The sequence below is a fragment of the Drosophila innubila genome (assembly GCF_004354385.1).
Source record: "Drosophila innubila isolate TH190305 chromosome 2R unlocalized genomic scaffold, UK_Dinn_1.0 1_C_2R, whole genome shotgun sequence".
NCBI classification, from domain to species: Eukaryota; Metazoa; Arthropoda; class Insecta; order Diptera; family Drosophilidae; genus Drosophila; species Drosophila innubila.
This window is the reverse complement of record NW_022995374.1, coordinates 15216769-15236370: the sequence shown is the minus strand read 5'-3', so window position 1 is coordinate 15236370 and position 19602 is coordinate 15216769. Positions and strand designations below refer to the sequence as shown.

General features: G+C 36.6%; 1 protein-coding gene across 1 annotated transcript in view; it reads right to left on the bottom strand.

Moving 5' to 3' along the window:
- Window positions 1-1231: 1231 nt before the first annotated feature.
- Window positions 1232-19602, bottom strand: part of LOC117782950 (matrix metalloproteinase-2-like) — a 55483-nt gene continuing 37112 nt past the window's right edge. Inside the window, exons 2-6 of the mRNA XM_034620069.1 lie at window positions 5282-5422; window positions 4745-4890; window positions 2701-3386; window positions 2489-2630; window positions 1232-2423 (exon numbers count right to left, since the gene is read on the bottom strand). Coding sequence (XP_034475960.1) covers window positions 1891-2423; window positions 2489-2630; window positions 2701-3386; window positions 4745-4890; window positions 5282-5406 — 1632 coding nt within the window. The 5' untranslated portion in view covers window positions 5407-5422 and the 3' untranslated portion in view covers window positions 1232-1890. The remainder of the gene's footprint in view (window positions 2424-2488; window positions 2631-2700; window positions 3387-4744; window positions 4891-5281; window positions 5423-19602) is intronic.

Here is a 19602-nt window from a genome sequence, read left to right as displayed (position 1 = left end):
TCTGTCACTGGCACTCGCACTCAGAATCGGATTCATATTCGGACTGGGAGGTGCACTCTTTTTGGTGTCGTCACGGGCAATGACGCATCGACTAATGACAGTTGTTTCCATTGAAGAGTCAATCCGAGAGCAGCAACTGAGCGAGAGAATCTAATTTGTTGGGCTCTACGGAAGCGATTTGGTCAAAAGCTTTACAACTGATAAGATAACAAAATATAAAGAATATTTAAGTACACATTACAGCATTATCAATGCACTGAAAAACTTTCTAATTTAAAATATTCAGACTCACATATGAGTTTTTGGTATCCGAAACATCTGCTCTTTCTCTGAGCCCACTTTACGCTTAGCATTGTCTCTGGGCCCAGTTATCAGCTATAAACAGATATCTAAAGCGTTTCCATTTACCTGTCTATAGCTAGATAAGAGCATTATCGTTAAACATGATACATCTGTTTTGTATTTTTTTTTAGTATTTCACCCGGTTTTTTCGGTTTTTACATATACCACATTATCATTTCTTATCACCACATTTTATGTGAGATATAGACACAAATATAGCAATTATAATTGGTTTGATCGCCTTTGTGACACGTCATTATAAAAAAGTACCATATTAATTATTTTATAACCCAAAAAGCTCGTATAACTCGTCATAAGAATTTACTCCAATAAATATACACAACATGATATTATCTGCATTTGAAAAAAAATGCTTCTCATCGTTTAAAAGCATAACGATAATATTTCATCACAGACTTATCAAATTTCTGTCCAAATATTTTCCAACAAAACATTTGTGGATAATCAATATTATCAATAATATTGTTTAATCAATATTTGAAAATTCAAATTTTCCTATTTCTGTTTCCTTCAAAATCCATGAATCCCTTGAAGCGCAATCTCGTTTAAAATTTTCAACCTACTATGCCTGTTATGGGAATTCATTTTATACAGAAAAAGTATGCAATTTATTGACAAAAATCAAATTTAAACTTCATCACAAAAGTATGCAATATTAATTAAACTTGAGCTATTTGCCATCTGGTGTCGAAAAAAGTAACTTCTTATGTCAAGTGTGTGTATTAAAATGAGCGAAAAAATGTCAATTCCAGTTTGTGTTGCAAATATGTTTTATTATTTCGTATTTATTTCATAAAAATATATAAAACGATATTCTCAACTTAAATGTGGGTGTTTAAGTATAAATATACATGTATATATATAAAACTAATGCTAACAAAAAATATTTATTTGAAATTGTCGATTGGATTTTGTTCTTGAGTTCTTGTGTTTTAATTAATTCAATCGCACACATAAAATTTATGATAATATCACATTTAAATATAAATAATTAGAAATGTTTATAATCAAATCAAACATAAAATGCGGGCAGCTCATAGCTACTAAGACTCGGGCCAATCTGTTCGTCCATATGAAGCAATACTGTACTTAATTATAAGGCAGTTGTGGCTGAGAAGTTCTCAATTGATTCAGTGCGTAATTATTTACGTAGATCTTTATATTTATATATTTTAATTTTTAAGGACTAAATATCTTATAGTAAATATTGTATAAATTTTGTATATATTTATAAAGTTTGTATAAAATTAGTACATGCGATTAAACAATCCTGCTATTTGGACCAATAGATGGTGTCTGTGTGCACAATTGGCAAGTATTCTTATAAAAATAATAAATTGATAATTGGGAAAATCAGTTTGTAAGGCCGCTTTGTGTGTTGTCTTCGGGGAAGCGTTCAACTGTCTGACAGTATTCGTTATCTATGTATATCTATCATTCCCTTGCAGAATTCCCTTTCAGGACTATAAGTATTCTTTTGAATCATGGCTATAGCTAAGCTTAAAGCTATATTTTAATTCTTATAGATCAATGCCAAGCCAACCATGTGAGCAGGAGTACCACAATCCCAATCAGACTGTGCCTCCGCCTTAGGCAGTCAGCGGAGTTGGTTTCTGTTGTTTCATTGGTGCCAGATACCAGTGGCGATGTCCAGCGTTGTTCCTCATCCACATCGTTGACACTGCGCGCACATTGCATCCACTTGCGGGACGATATCTTGGGTCGAGCATGTGCCACCTTCATGCGATCGTCGTTGAACTCCCAGTAGCCCAGGTTCTTGAAGAAATAGGTCTTGCCGTTCGTATACTGGAATGCGGCATCGATGTTATAGCCGACACCTGCCCATATGGACATATCTCGCGGATAATCCAGCTCCACCTTGCCCGTGTTCTCATCAATGCGCCAGTAGAGTGTGCCACTCGTCAAATATGTGCGATTGTTGTGGCCCCAGACAAATGCCGCATCTATGTGGGTCAGTGTCGGTGGTAATCCCAAGGTGGTCAATGGTTGCGGATAACCAGGTGCCAAGGACACCGAATCGAACACGTAATACTGACGACCTTTAAATAAATAGAATTCAGTTGAATGCCAAATATTTACTCGTTACTCGTTACTTGTCACTTACCTATAAAGAAGACAATCTGTCGCTGTTGATTCTCAAAGGCGGCGTCCACCTTGTTGAAATCCTCGGGCAGTGCTTCCCAGTGACGTCGCGTTTCCGTCGGATAACCATTATATAAGCCCTTTGAACCAATACGCCAAAGATACTGTAGATTTAAGGAAAGTATAGGTTAATTTCCAGTGTTTTAACTATTTTTCATACTACTCGTTGATTACCTGTCCCCTGAAGATCCATAATTCACTGCGTATCATTGAGATAGCATCGTAGCTGGTCATACAGCTGTCGGGTTTGATTTTGCGTGGCTTTTGGGGTTTATATGGTTTACTGGTCTGATAAACCGAGGGATAGTTGTATGGTCTGTAGGTATGTCCTGTGACTTGTGTTCTTCTCGTTGGCTTTGTTGCTCTCGTTGTTGTTGTTGTTGTCATGCGCTCTCGTTCTCGCCCTCGTTCTCTTTCACGCTGTTCTCGTTCACGCTCTCGTTGTTCACGCTCTCGTTGCTGACGCTCTCGGTGCATACGTTCTCGATCACGTGCTCGTTCTTGCTCTTGGCGCTCTCGCTCTTGTCGCTCTCGTTCTTGTCGTTCTCGGTCGCGCGTGCGATCTCTATTCGGATTATAGTTGGGATAGTAATTGGGATGACGATTGGGATAATAGGTAAGCGGTCGCCTTGTTGTTGTCGTTGTTGTGGTACTCGTTGTGGTTTGCGGTCGATAAGGTCCCCAAACTTTCTCCTTGGCCCCATAAAGCTCCTGTATGGCATTACGATCATCATCGGGAAGCTTGCCATCCACCTCATTGTTCTGATACCAGGGAAACATGACCGCATTCGAGTCCGTCGAGTGGCCCAATCCCAACGAATGACCCAGTTCATGTAGAGCCACATTCAGAAAGTTGGTGCCTGCAAAAATGACAGTAAAATTGCGACTGGTTAATGGCAACAGCGACTGACACAAAAGCAACGACGTTGCCGTTGTCGTCGCCTTGACGACTTTGTAAGTGGCATAAAAATGGCGTCGTTGCAACATTTTGGAGCAAAAAACATGAGTAAGATAGATTTAGATAATACTGATTGACTCGCCTGTTACCCTGGACTAATACGCAAGTGTTGTAAAATAAATCAGCTATAATTATGGCTGTGTAATTATTCGGTGATCTTACGGAAGTATTTAAAAATACTGAATATATCCAAATTTAAAATTATTAAAAAAAATTAGTAGACTTTTTTTTGGCATTGATCAAAGAGTCTGAAGTTGCTATGCAAAAATTTGGTACCTCTAGCTCTTACAGAAACTTTGATAGCTTATTAATAATTAAGATTGCTTGCATTGATTTAAAGTTGGTTAAATCTAAGATGCAGTATTCAAAATCAAAGTTATATGTTTTAAATTTTGTTTTGGAGTAAGGAAAAAGTCTAAAAAAAATTAGTTTTGCGAGAAATTAGTAAGTCTAGCTCTTAAGAAGACTGAGAGAGACAATTGAAATTGATAAAGCGTAGAGTATTTATGTGAAACTTTAACGATAACAGAATAAAATTTCCGTGTTTTATACAGAATTTGGTTGCACACACTTGCACATATGTAATAAGCCCGCTTATAGCCGCTTTATGGCTACAGGGTATGAAAAATGCTCATTGCTGCGTTTGCCAGCGTCACGCGTCATGCTGACAATTTTTTATTGGCATTAAAAACCATTAAAAATGTCGACATTGGGTTGAGGTTGGAGATGGCAGATTGGAGCTTTGGGTTTTCTGAGGGTATGTCATTGAGGTTGGTAAGTAGGATATGGGAAATTGTGAAGTTGTGGAGTTGTGGAGTTGTCAGTTGCTGTTGCTTTTGCTGTTGCTGTTGCCAGGGGCCACGATTTATAGCGCTAAATTACAAAACGCATGCAGGCAGTCAGGACGGTCAGGACAACAGGCAAACAGGCAGTCAGCCGGCGCCAGTTGCTCATTTGTTGTTTTTGGTTTTTGGTTTTGAGCTTTTGGGTTTTTGGGGGTTTCCCCCCGAAGTGCAGCAGCTCCATTACGCCGTTGCGTATGCAACGTTTATTGATTTTGCCTTGCGAGTGAGTGTTGGCTGCGGTTTTGGCGCCTGCAATTTGCCCGCAGGCTTTTTAGCCGCGACGTGACCGCAGCAACAGCAGCTGCCCATGATTATTATTATCTATTACTATTATTAATATCAAATGTAATTAAATTATGCATTCATTTACTAACTATATCATGTGCCAACCACACATGCACACATGCACACTTACCACGACTATCATCGCTTTTGCCATCTAATAGCCAGGTCTCCTCCTCATCAAAGTGGGCATCACCGCCACGGCCCACGGCGGGATAGAAGGCGTGCGCCAGCACCTGGCCAGGTCCATCAAAATTATAGCCATCGCCGTGATTGCGTCTAAGGAAGAGCATGGAAACCTTATTATTATATTTATCGAGTGAGCGTTGATTAGCCAAATTCACTGGCATTGAAATAACGAGCTGTTCTATATACTTATCTATATAAAAAACACAGCTGCAGCATAAACTCTTTGATTTGAAATTGCTTATGGCATACACACACCCACACACGCACACACACACGCACACACACACACCTCAGTTGTCGTCATCATCATTGGTTTCATGGTTTAATACTTGGATTATTTATCGTTGCCTGGTTTTAAGTGCAATTTTATGTGTTTGCCCATGGTGCACAAGGTTTATGACACTACATAACGATTTTCTTTTTTATGGTTTACCCTCCCCCTCCCTCCCCACCCTGCACAAACACCCCTTTTTATACGCACCGTGCAAAAAGAATCTGTATATCCGCCTGATCGCTGTACACTTCACGAAATGTCAACTTGGAATTGTTTTCCCAAACGCGCAAAGCTTTTGCGACCATCATCCGTATCTTGGAGGCATCCGGCATCGACTGATTCACCAAACTGTAAGTAATCCAAATGAATTTAATGTTAATAAGAAAATCCTTTTCATTATGTCAATATCATGATGTATTATTTATTTTGCAATTTAGAAAAATTAGAATTACCATAAATTTTAAAAGAGTTTTTCAAAATAAGGATAATCAAATAATTGTCTAGATAAAATAGAAATCACACATTTTATTTGTATTGTCTTTTAATATTTTTTTTTAATTTTAGCTAATATATCTAATAGAAAACAAATATGTGAATTTTATTTTGTCAATTATTAGCTAAACTGCTTATTTTTTACTTGAAAATTGCTCAAAACATTTACTTAAATGCTAAAAAATTATATGAAAAAATTAAATGAATTTGAATATATTTTTTCAATGGTATTTGTTTATTAAATAATTGTTTTAACAATCGTTTAGCTTAAGGAATTTCCAAAGTAAATTCTATTGAATTATTTGTAAACTGATGTTACACATAGAAATAAAGGAATTTATTGAAAAAGAAGAAATATAATAATTTATGGTTTGTCGCATATCTTACACAATTTTGTTATGGGGTGGCAACCCTTTAACTTGCATTAAAGAAAAAATCGGACTTCAAAGCGCATACCAAACTAAGATTCTTTTCTTATGCAGAGATAGACACACAAGCACACATACACACGCACACGCACACACACACGCACACGCACACGCACACACATTGTTAATAGTCTTTGCACATTGTTCGCTGACATTTTGGCCTACAACTTTGTCTCAACATGGTCATGTTGCAAAAGATACAAACCGCTAATATGAGGGGATTTTACTTTTACACAAACACACACACACACAAACACATTTATACACCCATGCACACACACATAACTTTCAGATTTAGATGCAAAAATATATATTTTGTTTGTTGCATATACAAGCCAGTTTGGCTGGTCCCAAAAGGATGAGGAGGAGGAGGAGGAGTAGAGCAAAGGTAGAGGACTAAAACTGTCACTTAGTTGAGTATTTTTTGGAAATTTTGTGCCAAAGTTGGCAACAAATTTACCTGAAAGGCACAAATAGCACCGGACTATGAATATATATGTATATCCTTTACTCTTAGTGAAACTCTTCACTTACGACTTTTACTCGATTTCCGCTTGGACAGAAGTTTTTCGACCAGGTCTGTTACCTATCCTTGTAGCAACAATATTCCTAGCAGATTCTGGGAGTCCTCTTGAGTACTCTCTCTCTCTCTCTTTCTCTCTAGGTTGTTTCGGTGTTTCAACATTTTATGCAAATTAGTTATGTTTCTTTTATGCCATTGTAGCCTTGGCCACGTCTGTTGCTCTTTACTAAAGCAAAAAGTTTTGTCCTGCTTTTATTTTTTTTGCCTCCCTTTAAATGTATATATATATATATATGTGTATGTGTGTGTATGGTTTACATAAAATCCCCAGGCCTGGGCAGCTGCTGTTGTTGTGTTTCTTAATATCACATTTACTTTTTTTTATCCCTTTGCCTTTTACCATTTTTTTTTTCGATGCTGCACTCTTTGTTGGTTGGCAAACAAAAAGTCTGCCTTGTCCTGGCAACCATGTCCTGCTGCTCGTAGTTTCTCATTTGCGGCTGGCTTACAGTGCGTATGCGTGTTTTTTTTTTCTTGTTGTCAATATGCATTGAAGCATTTAACCACTTGCGTGCCACGCCCACATGATCGCTTCACTTAAGCGGTCTTTCCACACACATGTGTGCTCCCTTTTGCCAATCAAACGGACCATTGGCCGCTGACACGTCGCCAAGTCAAAGACTGAACCTGTTTCGGCAACTGAAGATGTATCTGCATTTAAATCTACATACGCCTTGTATCCCAATCTGAATCTGAATCTGACTGCAACATCATTAGCCACACGTACAAATGATTGGATACTGCTGCATGGTCACTTGACCTGACCTATGCCTGTGTCCTGTGTCCTGTGTTCTGTTCTGTTTTTCTATGGCACAGTTCATTTCCATGGACAGCTCTACGACTTTCGACTGTGATTCCGGCGCTTTGGCCAAAACGTGCTCAATTGCAACGCCATTTGTTTGCTTAGTTGTTGATCCGTTTGTCCTTACACGAAGCAGGGGCAAGGATAAAGGGTGAAGGGAAAGGGGAGTGGCAGTGGCAGGCTCAGCCTTGTTACTGCTGGTGATGTGGCTCGTTTGCTATTTGCTCAAAGCTTGTTGTTGTCTCGCAATGGCAAATTAACTGCACTACCAATTCCCTTTCCCCTTGCCCTCTAGCCCCCCTCTCACTCTGCCACTCATTTCTCCCATCGTTCATCATGCTCTCTCACTCTCCATTTTACCACCTTGCTGACGGTTCCCTTTGTCGTGCTAATTTTGTTGCTACTGCGCTCGGATTTAAATGCGAACCATTGCACTGTGTCCTGTCACGTAGCCATTTGCAGCTGCAACAGCAACTGTGGCAACAACTGTAGCAACAACTGTAGCAACAGCTGGAGCCTCTCGGTTTGACCTCTGTTTGTCTTTGCCATGTCACTTTGTGTGCCGAGCATTTAAATTATTATGAACCCGCCTCGCTAACTGCAAGCCAGAGGGATACATGGAGGACATGTCACTGCCAATGGGGTTTATTTAGTCAACGGTTTGGGTTCGGGTCTGAATCTGGGCTTGGTTGCAACTACCTTTTGGTCTTCTCTCTACTTCTCTTTCTCTTTCTGTTTCTGCTACTGCTGCTGCTGCTGTTGGCAAACGTGTGTTTTGGCCAATTTGTTGCCTTACACGTAAAACAAACCGAACAATTAGCCAAATGGCTGCGCGACTCCATTTTCAACATTTCATAGGCTGAGCTATGGGATGAGCAAAAAGGCAGGTACGCTGTAATACAAGCCAACTAAAGTATTTAAAGCTCTCTTTTTAGTTAATTTAATTTTCATTTTGTTTTGGTAGTATTTTGTAAGTCAATTAAATTAATTTATGTATCTAATAAAATTTTGAACTTATGTGCTTTTAAATTTGTTGAATAAAAGCGATTATTTCGTTAATAAAATATCACTTTTTGAATATGTATTTTATTGAGTGAAATAAAGTATTTAATAATGTATTTAAAATAATTAAATTATAGTAAGCAAATTACTCAACTGCTGAATTTATAATATTTTTTATTAAATGCGTACAGTACGCTCTATTGAATTTTCATTGATTATTTAACTATCAACATTCGTTGATTGATTTTATGAAAAATGTTTGTTTAATTTGTGTATTTATGTGACTCTTTCTACTTCTGATAGGCTATTATTAGATTTTCAAAATTTGTTCATGGATTTGTTATGTAATTTTTTTACCGCAAATATGCTTAAAGCAACTGTTTTGAATTTTGTATTTATATGACTCTATTTTTCGACTCTATTCCTGATAGCAATTTATATTCCCTTACCGACATATGTACTTACTGATCCAACATAACAAGAGAGCAGTAAGAATTTGAGTTCAAAACAACTCCAACCAAATCCATATGAAATCTAGCTCCCATTTCAGTATTTATTCTGTTTTTAATACTCTTGTTCTTTCAAGTATTCACAGTTAATGGTGCACATTCACTTGAGAGGACATCATAAACCAGTTTATACATACACTCCAATCTGTACAAAAATATATTTTAAGCGTAAATCGAATCGTTTTTGGCTTCCTGTAAATCTGCTCATTTTACACTTTTATTTAAGTTGAGTTTCAGGCGTTCAGGCATAAGGATTAAGGACTTTGGCAACTCATTGAATGCTTGATAAGCTAAGCTGAGTTCTTGAAATTGACTTTTAAGAAGTGGCCATACGATATATGAGTATACGGAAAACTCTTAATAAAAAAAATTATGTAATTTACACACACTGCGATACACATACATATGCTCAAGTATTTATAGCTGCCATACAGTGCTGTTAAAAAGTTTTTCGCTAGGGCGACGACGAAAAATTGCTGTTTCCAGGCAAACGCACGCATCTTCAACTTTTTTTTATAGACGAGCTTTTCTTTATACACTTCTCTTTTTGTACTTTTTTTTTTTTGAAATATTTTTGGAGCCGTTACTGAGCCGGAATCGACGTTTTTAATTTGTGCGAAATTAAGCAAAAAATAAACTCATTTTGTTAGTTCGCTACGCTCATGGGCAAACATTGCCCAAACTTTTTCGATAGCTGTCTAACAACAAAACCAAAAACCAAAAGCATGAAAATAAAATGAAAATAATAAAAGAAAAAAATAAAACCCCCAGAGAAACTTTCAACGGAAGTTTATAGGAAAAAATCGCTGCGAAAATGTGCACGAAATTGTCTCTGGCTCCGGCAAAAGAAAAATCTATGCGATTCCGGGGGAAAAAATTGCAAAATGCGCCACCAACTTCATTGATGCCGCCAATGCAACCAATGCCACCAATGCCACCGATACTAACGTTGTCTTCGCTGGCAGCAGAGCGGCCAGAGGCATTTTCTATTACGCCATCTTCCAGTACCCAGCACTTTGGGTTACCTCAAGAGGTAGTTAAGGCTAACAGTCAAATATATATATTTTTGTATTTTTCATTTAATGTAATTTAATTAGCTTTAAAAATATTTAAAATTAAATTATTCCAAATAGTTATCATTTAAATTTTAACATAAATTCACATTCAACTCTAAGCAAATTAATTACTTGCAATTCTTTTCAGAATTTATTCTGCTATAAAAGAAATGAATAATCCAGGATTCTGGCTTAAAATCAATCCAATGCGGCATCCGAAGTACATTAATTCCAGAGTACAAAATGTTGATTCAAGCACGATTTGTCATTTGGCTTTCAGCAAATATTTTAAGTTTCGGAGCTCTATAAGTTTTTTTTTTAAGTAGATAAAATATTTAAGGTTTCTCTGACTTTTCTTATGTTTTTTTTTAATGCTGGATAGTTGCCATTTAATCTTATTTAACAATAAAATCCTGAATACATACTTAAAAATGCGTGGTAAAATCAAGAATTTCAAAGTGGAATTTAAAAATGACTTTTTTTATGTAGTATCTGGTAGTTGTATACTATTGCGGCAATTTGAATTTACTTGGTAAGAGTTTTCTTTTTGGAAGGCAATGACTTGGCTGACGGTTTTTCCTTAGACGGAAAAACATGCAAAAGCTGCCAACGGTGATTTAGTTGTTAGCCGTCGGGCAAACATTTCATGGCTCGATGTGCTCAATTCAATCAATTGGCAACGAAGGGCGAACAAATCGTTGCTGCCAGACAGCCAACAGCAGTTGTTACACACACACACACACACACACACACACACCCCTTACACACAATCTACACCTCACACCTTAGAGAACTCAAACTACCTGCAATTTTAATCAAAAATATGTGTGGGAGATACTTTGTGACATGACTGGAGATAGGAGATAGGCTGTCAGAGATTGGCGTAATGTTGACATTTTGGCAAGTGAAGAGTGGCAGCCAACGGCTTTTGATTTTCCAATACCAAGAAAAGGGTCATCAAAGCTCCCATTGAGAGTGTGAGAGATTTATATAACATTATTATAACTCACAGCATACGATTGAAATGATTTTGACAATAATGATGTAATTTAAATAAAAGTTATTACCTAAGAAATCGCTAGATAGCTATTTATATAATTTAATCCAAGTATCTAGTATCTGTAAAGGATTGTGTTGATTAATTATACTTTAAAGTAATAAAAATTTAAATATGAGAACGAAGTTTAAGTTCTATTTTAACTGAAAATCATAAATTTAATTGCATTTCATCTAGTTTGATGGCATTAATTAACACTATATGCTTTGCATCCCAAACGAGCACGTTAACTGGAATAATTTAGTTGACATATTCTCACTATTAATGTTTATCCTTTAAGTTCTATTTATAAGCGCTTTAACTACAATTTATCGCAGCCTTAACCACCTGGGTATCCGGATGCCTAGGCAACTGGACACCTTGGCTCACATACATAACTTCAGCTGTCCGAGAATGACAGGAGATAATTACGCTTGAGCTTCCAAGTGGGCACATTAAATATTTAGGTTTTTGGCCAGAAGGACCGAAGACCCAAAGGCAACATACAAAAAAAGAAAGCAATATTAAAGAAAGGGCTATGAACCAAGTCGATGGAATGCTTTAAAAAATACTCATACGCAGCAAAGCCAGGCCAAAGGTCTAAGTCCGCAAATAATAGAATAGAGCTGTTCTGAACCACATTGTAAGCCCAAAGCTAAAAGCCACAAAAACCAACACAAACACAAAAACAAACGAATTTACTTTAGTTGCCTTAGCTGTCTCATGGCAAATTTAATTAATAAATAATCACATTGTAGCCACAAGAGTAATAACCAGCGGAAACAACAACAGCAACAGCAACAAAAAATAAGTATAGAAATGAAAATTGTCATTAGTGTGAGCCGAATTTGACAGACACACACACACACACACACATACACGCACACACACACATGAGTATTGATGGTGCTGAAAAATTACCAAGCAGCTGGCGACAAGTCTCAAGTGTTTAAAATTGCAAATGTTATTTTCACATGCCTCCCAAAAGGTAAATATTTGCCACAAGACGCTTTGCCACTGCCACTGCTACAGCTTCAACTTGAGTGCTTGCCCCAGGGGCACTCACACACACACACGCGCACACACTCAGACACACACTCAGAGGGGGGAATGATGGAACATAGCCTCATCATATTGCCTGAGATGTGCTTATAAATTTATTACCAAAAATGATTTTTGCCATTAAGCATTATTAAATTGGCATTTCAAAATTTTATTATGCATACGCAGCTTGACTTTTGTCCCGAGGCCTTTTTAAATGTTGAGCCTCCTGCATCTGGGATGAACTTGGCTATTCGGATGTCAGAAAGAGCATCTGTGTGTCTGTAAATCATTTTACTGAAGACTTGGGATTAGAATAGCAACATGAGATGGGCTCTGTTTCCATTATTAAAATTGAATAAACACTTCAACGTGCAGCATATTAGTATTTCTACATATTATCTTGAATAATAACATATTAATATAAATGGAATAAATTTCGAAAGTCGAGATTAATTCTTTAAAATGTTTAAATTGGCTGTTAATTTTAACTATTTTTTTTACTTTAATTTATTAATAGAGCAGAGAGAGAAGAAAGGAAAATTTAGATTGGATTTCTTAACTTTTAAATTATCACAAAATTTTTATTGATTTACGATTTATTCTTGGATACATATTAAAGTTTTTTAGTTTAAGACAACTTTTAATCGGAGCTTACTTGAAATAGTTTTTAGTATAATTTCTTTTTCTTGCCTTATGTTAATAGCCAATTTTGTTTATCTTTGCAAGCTGAACTTTTGTTGCATAATTTTTCATTGGTCAGCGGTTTAGCTTAGTGGATATTCTATCCTGCTATCGCTCACTCAAGGAGGTTGTGATGGATACCAAATCGAAATAACATCACACCCAGGTTGAGTGAGTCAAAGCAAGACAAAATGTGTAGTTTTCTTTTTTTTGGCACTGTTTTTTAACTTTAACACTTCATTTGCATACAGTTTGATGCGTTTCAAACTGTCAGATACTCTGACTCAGTTTATCTCTCTCTCTCTCTCTCTCTCTCTCTCTCTCTCTCTATCTCTATCTCTTTCTCGATTCTTATGCTTAGTCTGTTGCTTTTGTCCCTGGAGAAGTTTGGGTCACAAGTTACGCGTGACTTTTGGCAAACAAATTGCATGTTTTATACATTTTGATTTGTAGCTCTTGGCACTTCGACAGTGCCACGCCCCGCCGCCTCCAGTTGGTCCAGCTGGGTTCCGACTGTGCCACAGGGTTCCTAATTGAGTGGCAGGTGCATGTTTTATTTATGAGTTGAATGGCAACAAAAAAAGGGAACGCTTAAATTTAAAATCCCCACTAATTTGACACTTGATTGAATTTAAATTTTTAAATGTTTCAGTCTTGTTGATTATACTTTTGAAGAGGGTATATCGATTCAGATGGGAAGGAAGTTTGTACACTGTATAGATATATTATATTTCTGTTAAGTCTGGGGAATCTCTAGATTGTTTAATGAGTACACTTCTTAACGTGATAAGTTTAATTGTAATACATACTTTAATGTACTTTTGAAATGAATAGTCACATAGGAAATATCAATATCCAAATGATTTGCAAGTGTTAACAATGTGACAAATAAATGTATTTGTATATATATATTGTATTGTACATACTTAAATGGATATATATGCTTGTATGTATGTGTATAGTAAATCCATGGTTGCGAATACAATGAGTATAAGCAATAAATCATAAAATAAATCGCTTACATTCATCGTTGTCAGTTTGCTGCACAATGCTTTGCCAGTGCTACTTCCTCTTCCCCTTCTCCTTCTCCTTCCCTTTCTGCTTCCCTTTCCCTTTTCCCTTCCCTTTGCTGTTGCCCTGCCCTATCTAAACTAGAATACATACTACGTCTAACAAGCTGTCACAAAAACTCACAAAGGTCTGTGCACGGTTAGTGAGTAGTGTTATTCGATGGGAATAATCGAAGCGGGAGTCTTGGTGGGGCCAGAAATCTATACAAAACCATTTGACAAGCTGAGACGCAACCGTACCGCAACGTGTGGCAAAGTAAGCAGTCAAGACTGGGCGCCAAATGATGCGCACCGTTCAACGTTATCTAAGCTGCAGACGACAACGAGGCAAAGGCAAAGAAGATGTCGCAGAGGGAGGAGGGTGGGGCACAAAGGGGCAACGGGACAACGGGGCAACGGGGTCGCAGGCTGCATCAAAAGGAAGCGACAAGCCCAGGTAAAAAGGAGCAGCCTCAAGCTGAGCGCGCTTTGCTGCCGCTATGTCACATGCTTTTCAATCAAATTCAAATTTACTCAACACACACACAAATGTACACACACACATACACAGAGAAAAAAAATTAAGTACTTTGTACGCTTAAAACGCCACATTTCGAACTTTATTTCTTATTAAAATTTGATAAGTTAAAGAGTTTCTATGCTCATTTTCATTAATTCGTAATTATATCAAGTAGCGAAAATATTTAATTTAAATTTTTCTCTCAGTGTAAAGCGTCGCATAACAAATTCAACTGTAAAAATTTAACACATTGCGGCGTCACGTGGCTGTAGCAGAGCTTGAGGTAGACTTTCTGCTAGAGAGCATTACAAATACAAATAAAATATAAAAAAAGTATAGCATACAAATGGGCGAATGCTGAAAATTTTATAGAGTGTGTGTGTGAGTCAAGTGAACCTAAAGCTAATGCATATTTAATATTTATATGTATCTACACATAGGCAGACAATTGCTTAATTCGCACCGCATGCATACTAAATGTAGAATTTGGATTATAAAGTCAACAATAACTGTTATGTCGCCTATACAAATATTTGCAACTCCTCCATAAATTGCATGACCCCCAATTATTGTGTTTTATTGTAATACAATTTTACTCGTTATCATAAGGATTTGACATATTCATGTATTATTAAACAAATGTCAAGCTTAGAAATCAATTTGAATTCCAATTGGATTGTGGTTTAAAGGAATGCAAAGAAAAGGATTTAAACCTTTAAAATTGTTTACAATATAGCTTTTACAATTTGCTTAAATGTATTTTAATAGTATTAATATACGATTCGAGTATCTTTATTGAGTACAATATGTATCTATTGGTTCTTAAATATTTTCAAATTATTTACAAAATCCTTTCTCTGTCAGTATTTTAGCCAAATTCGACTTTTATATCAACTTTTATGTAGCATAATTAAATAACGAGTAAAGCATTCGTAATAAAATATTACTAAAAATAAAGTCAAAGCTTATTTGTGATTTAGAAATAAATTTAAATATTTGTATGCAACGAAAAAGTTAGTTTTGTGCAGCAAAAGTTTTATGCAAACTGTTTTAGAAATCATTTGGCATGAGATTTGCACATTGCGGTGGTCCAAATACGCTTTCCCCTCATGGAGGTTACTCTACTTCTATTCAGATGGACTCGTTGACTCGTTTTGTTTTGACAATTTTAAGCGCACTTTGTCGGCTTTGACGGATTCAAAATGAAATACCAAAACAAAAAAAAAAGGGAAATAAAATGAAAGGGGTAAAAGGGAATAATAGAAAAAAGAGTGAAGAGTGAAGAGAAAATCTCAACTTTGTGTGCTGGCATTTTGCATGTGACTCATTGAGCGCCTGTTTTGCGGTGTTTAATCTACTTTGCTTATGTGCTAACATCCTGTTTCGCTTTTCCGCCTCTCACTTTGTGTATGTATGTGTGTATGTGTTTGTGTGTTTGTGTGTGCTGTTGTACATGTGTGTTTATCCTGATTTTGTGTAAGTCCCCTCTCTGTTTTTCCCCGCCCGGCATTTGGTAACCAGTGTAAAAAAAAGCTTAAGTTGCGTTTCACTGACTTTGAATTTTTTATGCGCAATGTCGACCTTTTTTGTTGTTGTTATTGCTGTTGTTGTTGGGGTTGCTCTGTGCAGTTGGCCCCAGGAGCTAAGCTGCTTTTTGCGCTGCTTTTCTGGTTAACTGCATGCCAAAACTCAGCAGTAGCTACTGTTGCATCCCCTCCACCCCTCAGACTGTTTGTTTGCTTAAATTGAATTGCACATTTGAGCGCATTCAACCTAAACCTAAATGCAAATCGGATAATGGAGGTTACCTTTGTCAGGCGACACCAGCAGCTACTGCACTAAATTGTTTGGCATTATAGAGAAACCCCTGCGCTCTCTTCACCTCCCCCCCCCCATCTACATTCCCCTGCCCATCTACCATTTGAATATTGCTATCATAACAACTGCAGCTGCTGGGCAGGACCATAACGCTTGGTATTATAAAATCGTTTTGCATAGCTGGAAAAGGACCAAAGGACGGACTGAGAGTGAGACTGTGGATTGCCAATGGCAACGACTGTTCAGGCGTTGGCCTCAAGGTAAAGTCAAAGGCAAATGTAGTATATGAAATGGTTGGCAATTGAGAAGTGAAGAAAAGCTGAGAGAGAGAAAGACAGAGGGAATGACAAAAAGAAATAAAGACATATTGTAAACATTAAACAGCTATCAGCAGGATACGTTCGACTTTATTGATTTCATCTCTCTATACCTCAGACGTCTAATAGCGCCATTGTTGACACTGTGTGTGTGTGTGTGTGTGTGTTCGGGTGTGTGTGTGAGCTGGTGTCAAAAAGAAGTACGTACTTTGATTTTATAACCAAACGAGCGAACGTCTTAGCAGCGACTTACCTGCAAAACAGAGAAGAAAATAAAGAAATTGAAATTGTTGTCAATCTAGACAAGCGTTATATATATGTTTAGTATATATACTTATGTAAAACCCAACATTCTTACTTTCTATATAGAGTCTTATTTATATTTATTTAGCTGACAGCGTAAGCTCACAAAATGCTCGGTTGCTGTGACAACTACTTTGCTTAGTTAGTTTCTTTTTTTTATATATTTTTTGGGTGTGTCCTGTAACGGTTACTTTTGCTGTTTATATTGCCCACACCCATTGCTCATATCTATCGTCAAATATATACTGACTCTTGTAGTATATTGTCACATCTAAAATATATATATATATATCGATTGCTGACGTCGAGCGGCGCAAACAAAACAATTTGTCAAGCAAATGTGCCAAAAACTTGACGCAAAGATGGAAAGTTATAGCTAAAAGGGAAAAAAAATAAATAAAGCAGCAGCAAAACACTTGCTAAATAACGGGAACAGCAGCAGCAATATCAGCAAAAAAGTACAGTTGTGCACACTATGACGTAAGCACTTACGTTAAGTTGTCAACCGCTTGGGAGCTGTGTCAAATTTAGTTGCACTTTTCCAAGTAATTTGTCTTACTTTCCGCTTTACGTTGTGCTCAAGTGATTTAAGTTTCCCGTTACGCTGCGCAAACGTAAACTATTAACGTAACAATTTTCATTAAGCGATTTTTATGGAAATAAATTTGTTGAACGTTTTATGTAATTTGAAAGTAAAGTTTCACAGCAAACTAAATTCATAATTACAATTTACAAGAACTTGTGAAGGCAATATCAAATAACATATCATCTTTACGTTACACAATCACGTACCGAGAAAGTTTGCTTTGTGTTGAAATATTTTTGAGTTTGAGGTCAGAGTTTTTCAGTAAATTTATTATATAATTAGAATTCTCAAGAACTTGCGAAGACAACTAATTGATATAAGGTTTACGTCACACAATTGCTGACGTCGCGTACCGAGAATGAATATTTTACTATTAATTTTAATTGAAAATAGAGTGTTTTGGCAAAATAAATTTCTTATTAAAATTCTCAAGCATTTGTAGGGGCAATATCAATTAGTATATTAAGCTTACGTCACACAATTGCTTACGTCACGTAATAAGAATATTCTTACAAGCTAAATTAATTAGTTCAGCTATGTTTTTCGTTGTAGTTTACAACATAGCCCTACGTAATGCCATATTTAATTACCAATAATTTAGTTGGTTATCAAAAAGCTTGTGTTACGTCATACGTCTTATCACAGCACACACTTACACATGCTAACTATCAAATTATTAGCTTAACTAAGAGTTGTACATATCAAACTATGTCCTTTATGTCATTTGGCAATCGAACAGAAGCGACAAAATTATTACATACAGTTCGATGAGTAATATGCGTTTAATAGCGCGCACAGAAGGCGCTCAAAAATAATAAGAATATGAATAAGGACATATGGCGTGGCCTGTTCTGGACTTGGCCATAAAATCGAAGTGTGTGTTTGCTTCTGGCCCATCAACTTAATGATGCATAATGATATGAGCCACAAGACGCGGCCCATTACCCACACAAAATACTCAATATATATATAGAAAATATGGAAAGAGAAACAATCTCTTTGACGGAGGGATAGAAATGCTGCGTTTGGACTTTGAAATAATTTATTTTTATTGCCATTATAATGATTTCTTTTGGTCATATTGATGGGGAGATACCGCAACAAATGTTCAGTTCTATTTATTTTAATTAAATCAAAATATTTAAGCAGCTGACAACCCACATGGTCAGCTACTGTTTGAGCCTGGCTGAAATGTTGAGTGGCTTTTGAAGTGCAGCCAATCTAGCTGTCTGTCTGTCTCTCTTTCTGTGTGTGTGTGTGTGTGTGTGTGTATATATTTGTCATGTACACACTTAATGCTGAAAGAGTGTCACTAACAATATCATCGCCCTGCTGTCTGTCTGTCTGTCTGTGTGCGATCCTTTGCCCTGGTATTTGTTTAGTGCAGGTGACATTTAAATTAAGCTGCCATCGTTGCCAGCGCTAAAAGTGCTTTCATGTTATCCCCCCCCGCCTCGTCCTCCCTCTGCACTTTTGCGACATACTACGTGCATATGTGACTACAACGAGAGCTCGTTAAATCCAATAAACGTTTGCACATTTTTTTATTATTTATATGAATCTGTGTGTGCTGCAATTGTTCCTTGCTTGATTAAATTTCTTTGTTTTATTTTCTATTTTTTCTCTAGTTTTTTTGTTTTTTCATTTGCTGACAATTAAACTAGCCAATTAAACTTTAGCTTGGACGCAGAGCAACAACAGCGGCGTCCCTGGCCATGATATTCTTTGCTCCTCAAACTGCCAAAGTGTTAATACACAAATACCCAAATGTGTAGTTAACACGAGTTTCTGCATTGCCTTCATTTTGTTAGCCATCTCACCATCACTTCGCCATTTGCCATTTGCTATTTTATTTAGTTTATTTTGTTCAGTTTTTATATTTTCTGTTTTCGTTTTAGCAATTTATGCGCACGGGGAATTTTCTTCTTGCCGTGCATTTTGACTTTAGTTTGTTTGTTGTTGCTATCTATCGTTGTACCTCTCTTTTTATTCCCTTTGCACTCTTATTTATTGGAGTACTAACTGTTTTCTTGAGCTGCTATGCCGTGTGGTCACGCTAGTCTATCGAAAAATCAAAACTAATTTTCTTTCTAGTCACGACATTAGGCAATGAGCAAAAGCAATAAATAAATAAATAAATAAATAGTATATAAAGGAAAATAAATCAATGCGCAATTGACATCAAATTCTTCAAGTGAGAAAGCAAACCAAAAACATGGAATTTTAGATGAACCAACTGTTCACTTAGACAACCAAAATTGAGTGTTGTGAAATAAATACACGGCACAGGTGTATTAGAAACG